The 15,488-nt window shown below is 40.5% G+C and overlaps 1 protein-coding gene across 1 annotated transcript in view; it reads right to left on the minus strand.

The window, feature by feature from the left end:
• LOC135535117 (broad substrate specificity ATP-binding cassette transporter ABCG2-like) overlaps nucleotides 1–14,050 on the minus strand; it is a 45,176-nt gene extending 31,126 nt beyond the window's left edge. The window contains exons 1-2 of the mRNA XM_064961838.1: nucleotides 13,949–14,050; nucleotides 3,480–3,672 (exon numbers count right to left, since the gene is read on the minus strand). Of these exons, the coding sequence (XP_064817910.1) occupies nucleotides 3,480–3,664 (185 nt within the window). The 5' untranslated portion in view covers nucleotides 3,665–3,672; nucleotides 13,949–14,050. The remainder of the gene's footprint in view (nucleotides 1–3,479; nucleotides 3,673–13,948) is intronic.
• Nucleotides 14,051–15,488: the final 1,438 nt, after the last annotated feature.

Below are 15,488 nucleotides of genomic sequence, written 5' to 3' on the forward strand. Positions count from 1 at the left end.
AACATCAATACATCCAGTCACTGCAACATCACTACATCCAGTCACTACAACATCACTACATCCAGTCACTACAACATCACTACATCCAGTCACTGCAACATCACTACATCCAGTCACTGCAACATCACTACATCCAGTCACTACAACATCAATACATCCAGTCACTACATCCAGTCACTATAACATCACTACAACATCACTACATCCAGTCACTACAACATCAATACATCCAGTCACTACAACATCACTACATCCAGTCACTACAACATCACTACATCCAGTCACTGCCACATCAATACATCCAGTCACTGCAACACCACTACAACATCACTACATCCAGTCACTACAACATCAATACATCCAGTCACTACAACATCCAGTCACTACAACATCACTACAAAATCACTACAACCAGTCAATACAACATCAATACAACGTCACTACAACCAGTCACTACAACATCAATACATCCAGTCACTACAACATCAATACATCCAGTCACTACAACATCAATACATCCAGTCACTCCAACATCACCACAACATCAATTCATCCAGTCACTACAACATCAATTCATCCAGTCACTACAACATCAATTGATCCAGTCACGACAAAGATACTGGCATCCTTCCAAACTCAAAGGAAGGAAATCGCTCAGTGATTTCTCCATGAGGCCAATGGAGACATTAAAACTGTTATAGCTAAACTGTAGATACTAACCACTGATCTAGGACCTGTAGATACTAACCACTGATCTAGGACCTGTAGATACTAACCACTGATCTAGGACCTTTAGACACTGTAGATACTAACCACTGATCTAGGACCTGTAGATACTAACCACTGATCTAGGACCTGTAGATACTGTAGATACTAACCACTGATCTAGGACCTGAAGACACTGTAGATACTAACCACTGATCTCGGACCTGTAGATACTAACCACTGATCTCGGACCTGTAGATACTAACCACTGATCTAGGACCTGTAGACACTAACCACTGATCTAGGACCTGTAGACACTGTAGACACTAACCACTGATCTAGGACCTGTAGACACTAACCACTGATCTAGGACCTGTAGACACTAACCACTGATCTAGGACCTGTAGATACTAACCACTGATCTAGGACCTGTAGACACTGTAGATACTAACCACTGATCTAGGACCTGAAGACACTGTAGATACTAACCACTGATCTAGGACCTGAAGACACTGTAGATACTAACCACTGATCTAGGACCTGTAGATACTAACCACTGATCTAGGACCTGTAGACACTGTAGATACTAACCACTGATCTAGGACCTGAAGATACTAACCACTGATCTAGGACCTGAAGATACTAACCACTGATCTAGGACCTGTAGATACTAACCACTGATCTAGGACCTGAAGACACTGTAGATACTAACCACTGATATAGGACCTGTAGACACTAACCACTGATCTAGGACCTGTAGATACTAACCACTGATCTAGGACCTGAAGATACTAACCACTGATCTAGGACCTGTAGATACTAACCACTGATCTAGGACCTGAAGACACTAACCACTGATCTAGGACCTGAAGACACTGTAGATACTAACCACTGATATAGGACCTGTAGACACTAACCACTGATCTAGGACCTGTAGACACTGTAGATACTAACCACTGATCTCGGACCTGTAGACACTAACCACTGATCTAGGACCTGTAGACACTAACCACTGATCTAGGACCTGTAGATACTAACCACTGATCTAGGACCTGTAGATACTAACCACTGATCTAGGACCTGTAGATACTAACCACTGATCTAGGACCTGAAGACACTGTAGATACTAACCACTGATCTAGGACCTGAAGATACTAACCACTGATCTAGGACCTGTAGATACTAGCCACTGATCTCGGACCTGTAGACACTAACCACTGATCTAGGACCTGTAGATACTAACCACTGATCTAGGACCTGAAGCCACTGTAGATACTAACCACTGATATAGGACCTGTAGACACTAACCACTGATCTAGGACCTGTAGATACTAACCACTGATCTAGGACCTGTAGATACTAACCACTGATCTAGGACCTGAAGACACTAACCACTGATCTAGGACCTGAAGACACTGTAGATACTAACCACTGATATAGGACCTGTAGACACTAACCACTGATCTAGGACCTGTAGATACTAACCACTGATCTAGGACCTGAAGATACTAACCACTGATCTAGGACCTGAAGATACTAACCACTGATCTAGGACCTGTAGATACTAACCACTGATCTAGGACCTGAAGACACTGTAGATACTAACCACTGATATAGGACCTGTAGACACTAACCACTGATCTAGGACCTGTAGATACTAACCACTGATCTAGGACCTGAAGATACTAACCACTGATATAGGACCTGTAGACACTAACCACTGATCTAGGACCTGTAGACACTGTAGATACTAACCACTGATCTCGGACCTGTAGACACTAACCACTGATCTAGGACCTGTAGACACTAACCACTGATCTAGGACCTGTAGATACTAACCACTGATCTCGGACCTGTAGATACTAACCACTGATATAGGACCTGTAGATACTAACCACTGATCTCGGACCTGTAGACACTAACCACTGATCTAGGACCTGTAGATACTAACCACTGATCTCGGACCTGTAGATACTAACCACTGATATAGGACCTGTAGACACTAACCACTGATCTAGGACCTGTAGACACTGTAGATACTAACCACTGATCTCGGACCTGTAGACACTAACCACTGATCTAGGACCTGTAGACACTAACCACTGATCTAGGACCTGTAGATACTAACCACTGATCTAGGACCTGTAGATACTAACCACTGATCTAGGACCTGTAGATACTAACCACTGATCTAGGACCTGTAGATACTAACCACTGATCTAGGACCTGTAGATACTAACCACTGATCTAGGACCTGAAGACACTGTAGATACTAACCACTGATCTAGGACCTGTAGATACTAACCACTGATCTAGGACCTGTAGATACTAACCACTGATCTAGGACCTGTAGATACTAACCACTGATCTAGGACCTGTAGATACTAACCACTGATCTAGGACCTGTAGATACTAACCACTGATCTAGGACCTGAAGACACTGTAGATACTAACCACTGATCTAGGACCTGTAGATACTAACCACTGATCTAGGACCTGTAGATACTAACCACTGATCTAGGACCTGTAGACACTGTAGATACTAACCACTGATCTAGGACCTGATGTCCCCCCCACACCCCTACCTGATGTCTCTCACCCCCCCCCCACACACACACAAATCCCCTACCTGATGTCCCCCCCCCCCCACACCCCTACCTGATGTCCCCCCCCCACACCCCTACCTGATGTCTCTCACCCCCCCCCACACCCACACCCCTACCTGATGTCCCCCCCCCACACCCCTACCTGATGTCCCCCCCCCACACCCCTACCTGACGTCTTTGAGGATGTGTTTCTCAGGTCCTCTCTTGCGGCAGAGTCCATTGCTCTCCATGACAGAGTAGTGTAGTCTGGAGAAGGAGACGGTTGGACCAGGCACCTGGAATATCACCTCTGGATCATCTGCTGCTGGGGCTCCTGCTGGGCTGCCTGGCTCACCATTCTGGGGCTTATACATCCTCCTCACTGAGAGAGACAGAGAGACAGAGAGAGAGAGACAGAGAGACAGAGAGAGAGAGACAGAGAGGAGATAGAGAGACAGAGACAGACAGAGAGACAGAGGAGGTAGAGAGAGAGAGAGAGACAGAAGACTGAGAAAGAAGGGAACAGAGAAGAAATGTTAGATAAAGCGAGAGACGGGGAGAGAGAGAGACAGGAGAGAGAGAGAGGGAGACAGAGAGAGACAGGGAGAGAGAGAGAGACAGAGAGAGAAAGAAGGGAACAGAGAAGAAATTATGTTAGATAGATAAAGAGACAGACAGAGAGAGAGGAGTTGTCTGCTGCAGAAGCTATCTAATCTATGTTCTAACTTCCAAGGCAACGTATCCCAGATTGCCCTGCCCCGGCCTCTTTACGCCCCGTCAACCAATCACACAGGGGCATGGGTGTGGCCACGCCCTACCAGAGGGCAGGATGTTGAACTTTGAACCTCGGCCTTGACAGCGCAGGGGCATTGACAACAGGAGAGCACGTGCAACAAACACCTGTCTTCACCAATGATGTATATATAAACCCTAGATTGCTGACGCTATGTATTTGCAACTGAGTGACTTGAAGCGACCGGTCGGCCATATTGGAACTCCCCGGTAAGGAGCAGTCCTCCATAGGAATGAATGGAATTACATTTTTCAAGGACATAATTATATACTCTGATACTTAAAGGAAAATGCTTAAATACTATATATATGTATATTTGTTTTTTAATGTTTAACATATTATAATTTAAAAGTATCCATTAAGGTATCTGCAGAATAAACGTGTCAGAGGTGTAGACATAATAAATGTAGTAACAGAACCCCACAGTAGAGGTGACATAATAAATGTAGACATAATACATGTAGTAACAGAACCCCACAGTAGAGGTGTAGACATAAATGTAGTAACAGAACCCCACAGTAGCGACATAATAAATGTAGTAACAGAACCCCACAGTAGCGACATAATAAATGTAGTAACAGAACCCCACAGTAGAGGTGTAGACATAATAAATGTAGTAACAGAACCCCACAGTAGAGGTGTAGACATAATAAATGTAGTAACAGAACCCCACAGTAGCGACATAATAAATGTAGTAACAGAACCCCACAGTAGAGACATAATAAATGTAGTAACAGAACCCCACAGTAGAGGTGTAGACATAATAAATGTAGTAACAGAACCCCACAGTAGAGGAGTAGACATAATAAATGGAGTAACAGAACCCCACAGTAGAGGTGTAGACATAATAAATGTAGTAACAGAACCCCACAGCAGCGACATAATAAATGTAGTAACAGAACCCCACAGTAGAGGTGTAGACATAATAAATGTAGTAACAGAACCCCACAGCAGCGACATAATAAATGTAGTAACAGAACCCCACAGTAGAGACATAATAAATGTAGTAACAGAACCCCACAGTAGAGACATAATAAATGGAGTAACAGAACCCCACAGTAGAGGAGTAGACATAATAAATGTAGTAACAGAACCCCACAGTAGAGGTGTAGACATAATAAATGTAGTAACAGAGCCCCACAGTAGAGGTGTAGACATAATAAATGTAGTAACAGAGCCCCACAGTAGAGGAGTAGACATAATAAATGTAGTAACAGAACCCCACAGTAAAGACATAATAAATGTAGTAACAGAACCCCACAGTAGAGGTGTAGACATAATAAATGTAGTAACAGAACCCCACAGTAAAGACATAATAAATGTAGTAACAGAACCCCCAGTAGAGGTGAGACAGTAGAGAACCCCACAGTGTAGACATAATAAATGTAGTAACAGAACCCCACAGTAGAGGTGTAGACATAATAAATGTAGTAACAGAACCCCACAGTAGAGGTGTAGACATAATAAATGTAGTAACAGAACGCCACAGTAGAGACATAATAAATGTAGTAACAGAACCCCACAGTAGAGGCATAATAAATGTAGTAACAGAACCCCACAGTAGTGGTGTAGACGTAATAAATGTAGTAACAGAACGCCACAGTAGAGACATAATAAATGTAGTAACAGAACCCCACAGTAGAGACATAATAAATGTAGTAACAGAACCCCACAGTAGAGGTGTAGACATAATAAATGTAGTAACAGAACCCCACAGTAGAGGTGTAGACATAATAAATGTAGTAACAGAACCCCACAGTAGAGGTGTAGACATAATAAATGTAGTAACAGAACCCCACAGTAGAGACATAATAAATGTAGTAACAGAACCCCACAGTAGAGACATAATAAATGTTGTAACAGAACCCCACAGTAGAGGTGTAGACATAATAAATGTAGTAACAGAACCCCACAGTAGAGACATAATAAATGTAGTAACAGAACCCCACAGTAGAGACATAATAAATGTAGTAACAGAACCCCACAGTAGAGACATAATAAATGTAGTAACAGAACCCCACAGTAGAGACATAATAAATGTAGTAACAGAACCCCACAGTAGAGGTGTAGACATAATAAATGTAGTAACAGAACCCCACAGTAGAGGTGTAGACATAATAAATGTAGTAACAGAACCCCACAGTAGAGGTAGTAGACATAATAAATGTAGTAACAGAACCCCACAGTAGAGACATAATAAATGTAGTAACAGAACCCCACAGTAGAGGTGTAGACATAATACATGTAGTAACAGAACCCCACAGTAGAGGTGTAGACATAATAAATGTAGTAACAGAACCCCACAGTAAAGACATAATAAATGTAGTAACAGAACCCCACAGTAGAGACATAATAAATGTAGTAACAGAACCCCACAGTAGAGGTGTAGACATAATAAATGTAGTAACAGAACCCCACAGTAGAGGTGTAGACATAATAAATGTAGTAACAGAACCCCACAGTAGAGGTGTAGACATAATAAATGCAGTAACAGAACCCCACAGTAGAGACATAATAAATGTAGTAACAGAACCCCACAGTAGAGACATAATAAATGTAGTAACAGAACCCCACAGTAGAGACATAATAAATGTAGTAACAGAACCCCACAGTAGAGAGACATAATAAATGTAGTAACAGAACCCCACAGTAGATGGTGTAGACATAATAAATGTAGTAACAGAACCCCACAGTAGGTGAGACATAATAAATGTAGTAACAGAACCCCACAGTAGAGACATAATAAATGTAGTAACAGAACCCCACAGTAGAGGTGTAGACATAATAAATGTAGTAACAGAACCCACAGTAGAGGAGTAGACATAATAAATGTAGTAACAGAACCCCACAGTAGAGAGACATAATAATAACAGAAAATGTACATAATAAATGTAGTAACAGAACCCCACAGTAGAGGTGTAGACATAATAAATGTAGTAACAGAACCCCACAGTAGAGGTGTAGACATAATAAATGTAGTAACAGAACCCCACAGTAGAGGTGTAGACATAATAAATGTAGTAACAGAACCCCACAGTAGAGGTGTAGACATAATAAATGTAGTAACAGAACCCCACAGTAGAGTAGACATAATAAATGTAGTAACAGAACCCCACAGTAGGTGTAGACATAATAAATGTAGTAACAGAACCCCACAGTAGAGACATAATGTAGACATAATAAATGTAGTAACAGAACCCCACTACAGAGACATAATAAATGTAGTAACAGAACCCCACAGTAGAGGTGTAGACATAATAAATGTAGTAACAGAACCCCACAGTAGAGACATAATAAATGTAGTAACAGAACCCCACAGAGGTGTAGATAATAAAGAGTAACAGTGTAGAGACATAATAAATGTAGTAACAGAACCCCACAGTAGAGACATAATAAATGTAGTAACAGAACCCCACAGTAGAGGTGTAGACATAATAAATGTAGTAACAGAACCCCACAGTAGAGAGTAGACATAATAAATGTAGTAACAGAACCCCACAGTAGAGGTGTAGACATAATAAATGTAGTAACAGAACCCCACAGTAGAGAGACATAATAAATGTAGTAACAGAACCCCACAGTAGACATAATAAAGGTGTAGGAGACATAATAAATGTAGTAACAGAACCCCACAGTAGAGGTGAGACATAATAAATGTAGTAACAGAACCCCACAGTAGAGTGTAGACATAATAAATGTAGTAACAGAACCCCACAGTAGAGGTGTAGACATAATAAATGTAGTAACAGAACCCCACAGTAGAGACATAATAAATGTAGTAACAGAACCCCACAGTAGAGGTGTAGACATAATAAATGTAGTAACAGAACCCCACAGTAGAGAGACATAATAAATGTAGTAACAGAACCCCACAGTAGAGGTGTAGACATAATAAATGTAGTAACAGAACCCCACAGTAGAGGTGTAGACATAATAAATGTAGTAACAGAACCCCACAGTAGAGACATAATAAATGTAGTAACAGAACCCCACAGTAGAGGTGTGGACATAATAAATGTAGTAACAGAACCCCACAGTAGAGGTGTAGACATAATAAATGTAGTAACAGAACCCCACAGTAGAGGTGTAGACATAATAAATGTAGTAACAGAACCCCACAGTAGAGGTGTAGACATAATAAATGTAGTAACAGAACCCCACAGTAGAGGTGTAGACATAATAAATGTAGTAACAGAACCCCACAGTAGAGGTGTAGACATAATAAATGTAGTAACAGAACCCCACAGTAGAGGTGTAGACATAATAAATGTAGTAACAGAACCCCACAGTAGAGGTGTAGACATAATAAATGTAGTAACAGAACCCCACAGTAGAGGTGTAGACATAATAAATGTAGTAACAGAACCCCACAGTAGAGACATAATAAATGTAGTAACAGAACCCCACAGTAGAGGTGTAGACATAATAAATGTAGTAGACAGAACCCCACAGTAGAGGTGTAGACATAATAAATGTAGTAACAGAACCCCACAGTAGAGACGTAGACATAATAAATGTAGTAACAGAACCCCACAGTAGAGGTGTAGACATAATAAATGTAGTAACAGAACCCCACAGTAGAGACATAATAAATGTAGTAACAGAACCCCACAGTAGAGACATAATAAATGTAGTAACAGAACCCCACAGTAGAATGTAGACATAATAAATGTAGTAACAGAACCCCACAGTAGAGACATAATACATAATAAAATGTAGTAAAACAGAACCCCACAGTTAATGTAGACATAATAAATGTAGTAACAGAACCCCACAGTAGAGGTGTAGACATAATAAATGTAGTAACAGAACCCCACAGTAGAGGTGTAGACATAATAAATGTAGTAACAGAACCCCACAGTAGAGGTGTAGACATAATAAATGTAACAGTAACAGAACCCCAAGTAGAGGTGTAGACATAATAAATGTAGTAACAGAACCCCACAGTAGAGACATAATAAATGTAGTAACAGAACCCCACAGTAGAGGTGTAGACATAATAAATGTAGTAACAGAACCCCACAGTAGAGGTGTAGACATAATAAATGTAGTAACAGAACCCCACAGTAGAGGTGTAGACATAATAAATGTAGTAACAGAACCCCACAGTAGAGGATGTAGACAGTAACAGAACCCCACAGGTGTAGACATAATAAATGTAGTAACAGAACCCCACAGTAGAGACATAATAAATGTAGTAACAGAACCCCACAGTAGAGGTGTAGACATAATAAATGTAGTAACAGAACCCCACAGTAGAGGTGTAGACATAATAAATGTAGTAACAGAACCCCACAGTAGAGGTGTAGACATAATAAATGTAGTAACAGAACCCCACAGTAGAGGTGTAGACATAATAAATGTAGTAACAGAACCCCACAGTAGAGACATAATAAATGTAGAGAGAGTAGACATAATAAATGTAGTAACAGAACCCCACAGTAGAGGTGTAGACATAATAAATGTAGTAACAGAACCCCACAGTAGAGACATAATAAATGTAGTAACAGAACCCCACAGTAGAGGTGTAGACATAATAAATGTAGTAACAGAACCCCACAGTAGAGACATAATAAATGTAGTAACAGCAGTAGAGACATAATAAATGTAGTAACAGAACCCCACAGTATGTGAGACATAATAAATGTAGTAACAGAACCCCACAGTAGAGGTGTAGACATAATAAATGTAGTAACAGAACCCCACAGTAGAGGTGTAGACATAATAAATGTAGTAACAGAACCCCACAGTAGAGACATAATAAATGTAGTAACAGAACCCCACAGTAGAGTAGACATAATAAATGTAGTAACAGAACCCCACAGTAGAGTAGACATAATAAATGTAGTAACAGAACCCCACAGTAGAGAGACATAATAAATGTAGTAACAGAACCCCACAGTAGAGACATAATAAATGTAGTAACAGAACCCCACAGTAGAGGTGTAGACATAATAAATGTAGTAACAGAACCCCACAGTAGAGGTGTAGACATAATAAATGTAGTAACAGAACCCCACAGTAGAGGTGTAGACATAATAAATGTAGTAACAGAACCCCACAGTAGAGAGACATAATAAATGTAGTAACAGAACCCCACAGTAGAGACATAATAAATGTAGTAACAGAACCCCACAGTAGAGGTGTAGACATAATAAATGTAGTAACAGAACCCCACAGTAGAGGTGTAGACATAATAAATGTAGTAACAGAACCCCACAGTAGAGACATAATAAATGTAGTAACAGAACCCCACAGTAGAGACATAATAAATGTAGTAACAGAACCCCACAGTAGAGGTGTAGACATAATAAATGTAGTAACAGAACCCCACAGTAGAGGTGTAGACATAATAAATGTAGTAACAGAACCCCACAGTAGAGGTGTAGACATAATAAATGTAGTAACAGAACCATAATACAGTAGACATAATAAATGTAGTAACAGAACCCCACAGTAGAGGTGTAGACATAATAAATGTAGTAACAGAACCCCACAGTAGAGGTGTAGACATAATAAATGTAGTAACAGAACCCCACAGTAGAGGTGTAGACATAATAAATGTAGTAACAGAACCCCACAGTAGAGACATAATAAATGTAGTAACAGAACCCCACAGTAGAGGTGTAGACATAATAAATGTAGTAACAGAACCCCACAGTAGAGGTGTAGACATAATAAATGTAGTAACAGAACCCCACAGTAGAGGTGTAGACATAATAAATGTAGTAACAGAACCCCACAGTAGAGACATAATAAATGTAGTAACAGAACCCCACAGTAGAGACATAATAAATGTAGTAACAGAACCCCACAGTAGAGGTGTAGACATAATAAATGTAGTAACAGAACCCCACAGTAGAGGTAGTAACAGAACCCCACAGTACATAATAAATGTAGTAACAGAACCCCACAGTAGAGACATAATAAATGTAGTAACAGAACCCCACAGTAGAGGTGTAGACATAATAAATGTAGTAACAGAACCCCACAGTAGAGGTGTAGACATAATAAATGTAGTAACAGAACCCCACAGTAGAGTAGACATAATAAATGTAGTAACAGAACCCCACAGTAGAGGTGTAGACATAATAAATGTAGTAACAGAACCCCACAGTAGAGACATAATAAATGTAGTAACAGAACCCCACAGTAGAGACATAATAAATGTAGTAACAGAACCCCACAGTAGAGGTGTAGACATAATAAATGTAGTAACAGAACCCCACAGTAGAGGTGTAGACATAATAAATGTAGTAACAGAACCCCACAGTAGAGACATAATAAATGTAGTAACAGAACCCCACAGTAGAGGTGTAGACATAATAAATGTAGTAACAGAACCCCACAGTAGAGGTGTAGACATAATAAATGTAGTAACAGAACCCCACAGTAGAGGTGTAGACATAATAAATGTAGTAACAGAACCCCACAGTAGAGGTGTAGACATAATAAATGTAGTAACAGAACCCCACAGTAGAGGTGTAGACATAATAAATGTAGTAACAGAACCCCACAGTAGAGGTGTAGACATAATAAATGTAGTAACAGAACCCCACAGTAGAGGTGTAGACATAATAAATGTAGTAACAGAACCCCACAGTAGAGATGTAGACATAATAAATGTAGTAACAGAACCCCACAGACATAATAAATGTAGTAACAGAACCCCACAGTAGAGACATAATAAATGTAGTAACAGAACCCCACAGTAGAGGTGTAGACATAATAAATGTAGTAACAGAACCCCACAGTAGAGACATAATAAATGTAGTAACAGAACCCCACAGTAGAGACATAATAAATGTAGTAACAGAACCCCACAGTAGAGGTGTAGACATAATAAATGTAGTAACAGAACCCCACAGTAGAGACATAATAAATGTAGTAACAGAACCCCACAGTAGAGACATAATAAATGTAGTAACAGAACCCCACAGTAGGTGTAGACATAATAAATGTATTAACAGAACCCCACAGTAGAGACATAATAAATGTAGTAACAGAACCCCACAGTAGAGGAGTAGACATAATAAATGTAGTAACAGAACCCCACAGTAGAGACATAATAAATGTAGTAACAAACCCCACAGTAGAGACATAATAAATGTAGTAACAGAACCCCACAGTAGAGGAGACATAATAAATGTAGTAACAGATCCCCACAGTAGAGGTGTAGACATAATAAATGTAGTAACAGAACCCCACAGTAGAGGTGTAGACATAATAAATGTAGTAACAGAACCCCACAGTAGAGACATAATAAATGTAGTAACAGAACCCCACAGTAGAGACATAATAAATGTAGTAACAGAACCCCACAGTAGAGGTGTAGACATAATAAATGTAGTAACAGAACCCCACAGTAGAGACATAATAAATGTAGTAACAGAACCATAATAAATGTAGTAACAGAACCCCACAGTAGAGAGACACAGTAAAGTAGACATAATAAATGTAGTAACAGAACCCCACAGTAGAGGTGTAGACATAATAAATGTAGTAACAGAACCCCACAGTAGAGGTGTAGACATAATAAATGTAGTAACAGAACCCCACAGTAGAGGTGTAGACATAATAAATGTAGTAACAGAACCCCACAGTAGAGGTGAGACATAATAAATGTAGTAACAGAACCCCACAGTAGAGAGTAGACATAATAAATGTAGTAACAGAACCCCACAGTAGAGACATAATACATGTAGTAACAGAACCCCACAGTAGAGACATAATAAATGTAGTAACAGAACCCCACAGTAGAGGTGTAGACATAATAAATGTAGTAACAGAACCCCACAGTAGAGGTGTAGACATAATAAATGTAGTAACAGAACCCCACAGTAGAGGTGTAGACATAATAAATGTAGTAACAGAACCCCACAGTAGAGGTGTAGACATAATAAATGTAGTAACAGAACCCCACAGTAGAGGAGTAGACATAATAAATGTAGTAACAGAACCCCACAGTAGAGGAGTAGTACCAAGATGGCTGAGTGGGGGCTTCAACACAGCGCCCCCTGTCAGTCATCTAGTGTATTTAGATGGCTGAGTGGTGGCTTCAACACAGAGCGCCCTGTCAGTCATCTAGGGTTTATCTACATCATTGGTCTTCACCTGTGTACATCTTCATAATCAGACTATAGAGTACAACAGTATGGGTCATAATACCCATATAACCTAGCGGGTAAAACCAGGAAATGGTTCCAATTGTTTTCTACACTAATAATTTCTTCACCTGAGATGTTTTTAAGTACTTCATACCAGGTCTGTGTTTCATGTAGTCTTACCCTGACGTTGTGATAACCATGGAAATCTCTCTTGGACAAAATACCTTTTATCAATATATTCACCTGTATTTACCTCCCGAAAATGAAACGCTAATTAGCCGCTAATGTGGCTATCATTCAGAACTACACATCCTGTCACAAGCTTTTCCCTCAAGACACATTTCTCCATGCAAACTCTCATCAACAAGTATCAAGTAACCTAGCAAGTACATATTATAGACTATTTTTTTCTCTCTCACGTAAGTAATTGATTTTGTGTATTTCTCATGTGTATTTTTGTTGATTATTTTACAAATGACCTAGCTAACTACCTTAGTATTTTCACATTACTATACATTTTTGTACATTTACCTTCTGGCTTTTATATTGAAATAGCTAACGTTAGGTCTCTCCGTCGACCAGAAGTATGTTTCTGTGCTTTATACCGGGTTGTAACCACTTACTCCAATAAGTACACGTGCAGTTTAGAAATAAAATAATAAAAGTAATTTGTGTAACTTTTTTAATGTGTTGACATGCTAGCCACCATTAGCCCACCAGGGAAGGGATATTTATCTAGCTGGTTAATGCTGACTCACCGTTCGTATTGTAGTGAAGCAGGTCTCGAACCCTCGACCTTCTCGCCCTTATTAATTAAACCCCACCGGTCGTTACACTCATCACTCCTTTTCAAAGAGCGCGTCCTCGCGCTAGCTTGCGACTCTACGTCTTTACAGGAACGCGCGCACGCACGCACGCACTCTCACCGTCCAAGCACGCGCAGTGTCGTGGACGCAAGGGTCCGATCCCACTTCTGACACCAGTGTAATGAAACAGGCAGGGAAGCAGGACTCGAACCCTCGACCTTTCTAGCCCGAAAGTCCAGGGCGCGCTATAAGCGGCACAGTCGATATCCGTCAGACACGCCAGCTTTACGTTAGTCCGGGAACCATGGCAATGACAGTTGGTTAGCTAGCGTGTCGCCGCTTAGAAAAGGTCTGACTGCTCGAACGGTAAGCTAATGTTAACTAACAAGCTTAGCTAAATATTGCCTAGTGGGTTAGCTAGTTAGGTACCATGGTTGGCTAGTAAGTTAGGTACCATTTTTTTTTTTACCTTTATTTTACTAGGCAAGTCAGTTAAGAACAAATTCTTATTTTCAATGACGGCCTAGGAACAGTGGGTTAACTGCCTGTTCAGGGGCAGAACGACAGCTCGGGGATTTGAACTTGCAACCTTACGGTTACTAGTCCAATGCTCTAACCACTAGGCTACACTGCCGCTAGTTGGCTACATTAGCTAAGGTTGGCTAGTTAGTTTGTTACCATGGTTGGCTAGTTAGTTTGTTACCATGGTTGGCTAGTTAGTTTGTTACCATGGTTGGCTAGTTAGTTTGTTACCATGGTTGGCTAGTTAGTTAGGTACCTTGGTTGGCTAGTTGGCTACATTAGCTAAGGTTGGTTAGCTCGTTAGGTACCTTGGTTGGTTAGCTACATTAGCTAAGGTTGGCTAGCTAGTTAAGTACCTTGGTTGGCTAGTTAGATACATTAGCTAATGATGGCTAGCTAGTTAGGTACCATGGTTGGCTAGCTAGTTAGGTACCATGGTTGGCTAGCTAGTTAGGTACCTTGGTTGGCTAGTTAGATACATTAGCTAATGATGGCTAGCTAGTTAGGTACCTTGGTTGGCTAGCTAGTTAGGTACCATGGTTGGCTAGCTAGTTAGGTACCATGGTTGGCTAGCTAGTTAGGTACCATGGTTGGCTAGTTAGTTAGGTACCTTGGTTGGCTAATTAGTTAGGTACCTTGGTTGGCTAGTTTGTTAGGTACCTTGGTTGGCTAGCTAGTTAGGTACCTTGGTTGGCTAGTTAGCTACATTAGCTAAACTTGGCTACCTATTTAGGTACCTTGGTGGTCTAGCTAGTTTGGTACCTTGGTTGGCTAGCTAGTTAGGTACCTTGGTTGGCTAGTTAGCTACATTATCTCAAGTTGGCTAGCTAGTTAGGTACCTTGGTTGGCTAGTTAGCTACATTAGCTCAAGTTGGCTAGCTAGTTAGGTACCTTGGTTGGCTAGTTAGCTACATTAGCTCAAGTTGGCTAGCTAGTTAGGTACCTTGGTTGGCTAGTTAGCTACATTAGC

Source organism: Oncorhynchus masou, unplaced genomic scaffold, assembly GCF_036934945.1.
Source record: "Oncorhynchus masou masou isolate Uvic2021 unplaced genomic scaffold, UVic_Omas_1.1 unplaced_scaffold_446, whole genome shotgun sequence".
Classification (NCBI taxonomy): Eukaryota; Metazoa; Chordata; class Actinopteri; order Salmoniformes; family Salmonidae; genus Oncorhynchus; species Oncorhynchus masou.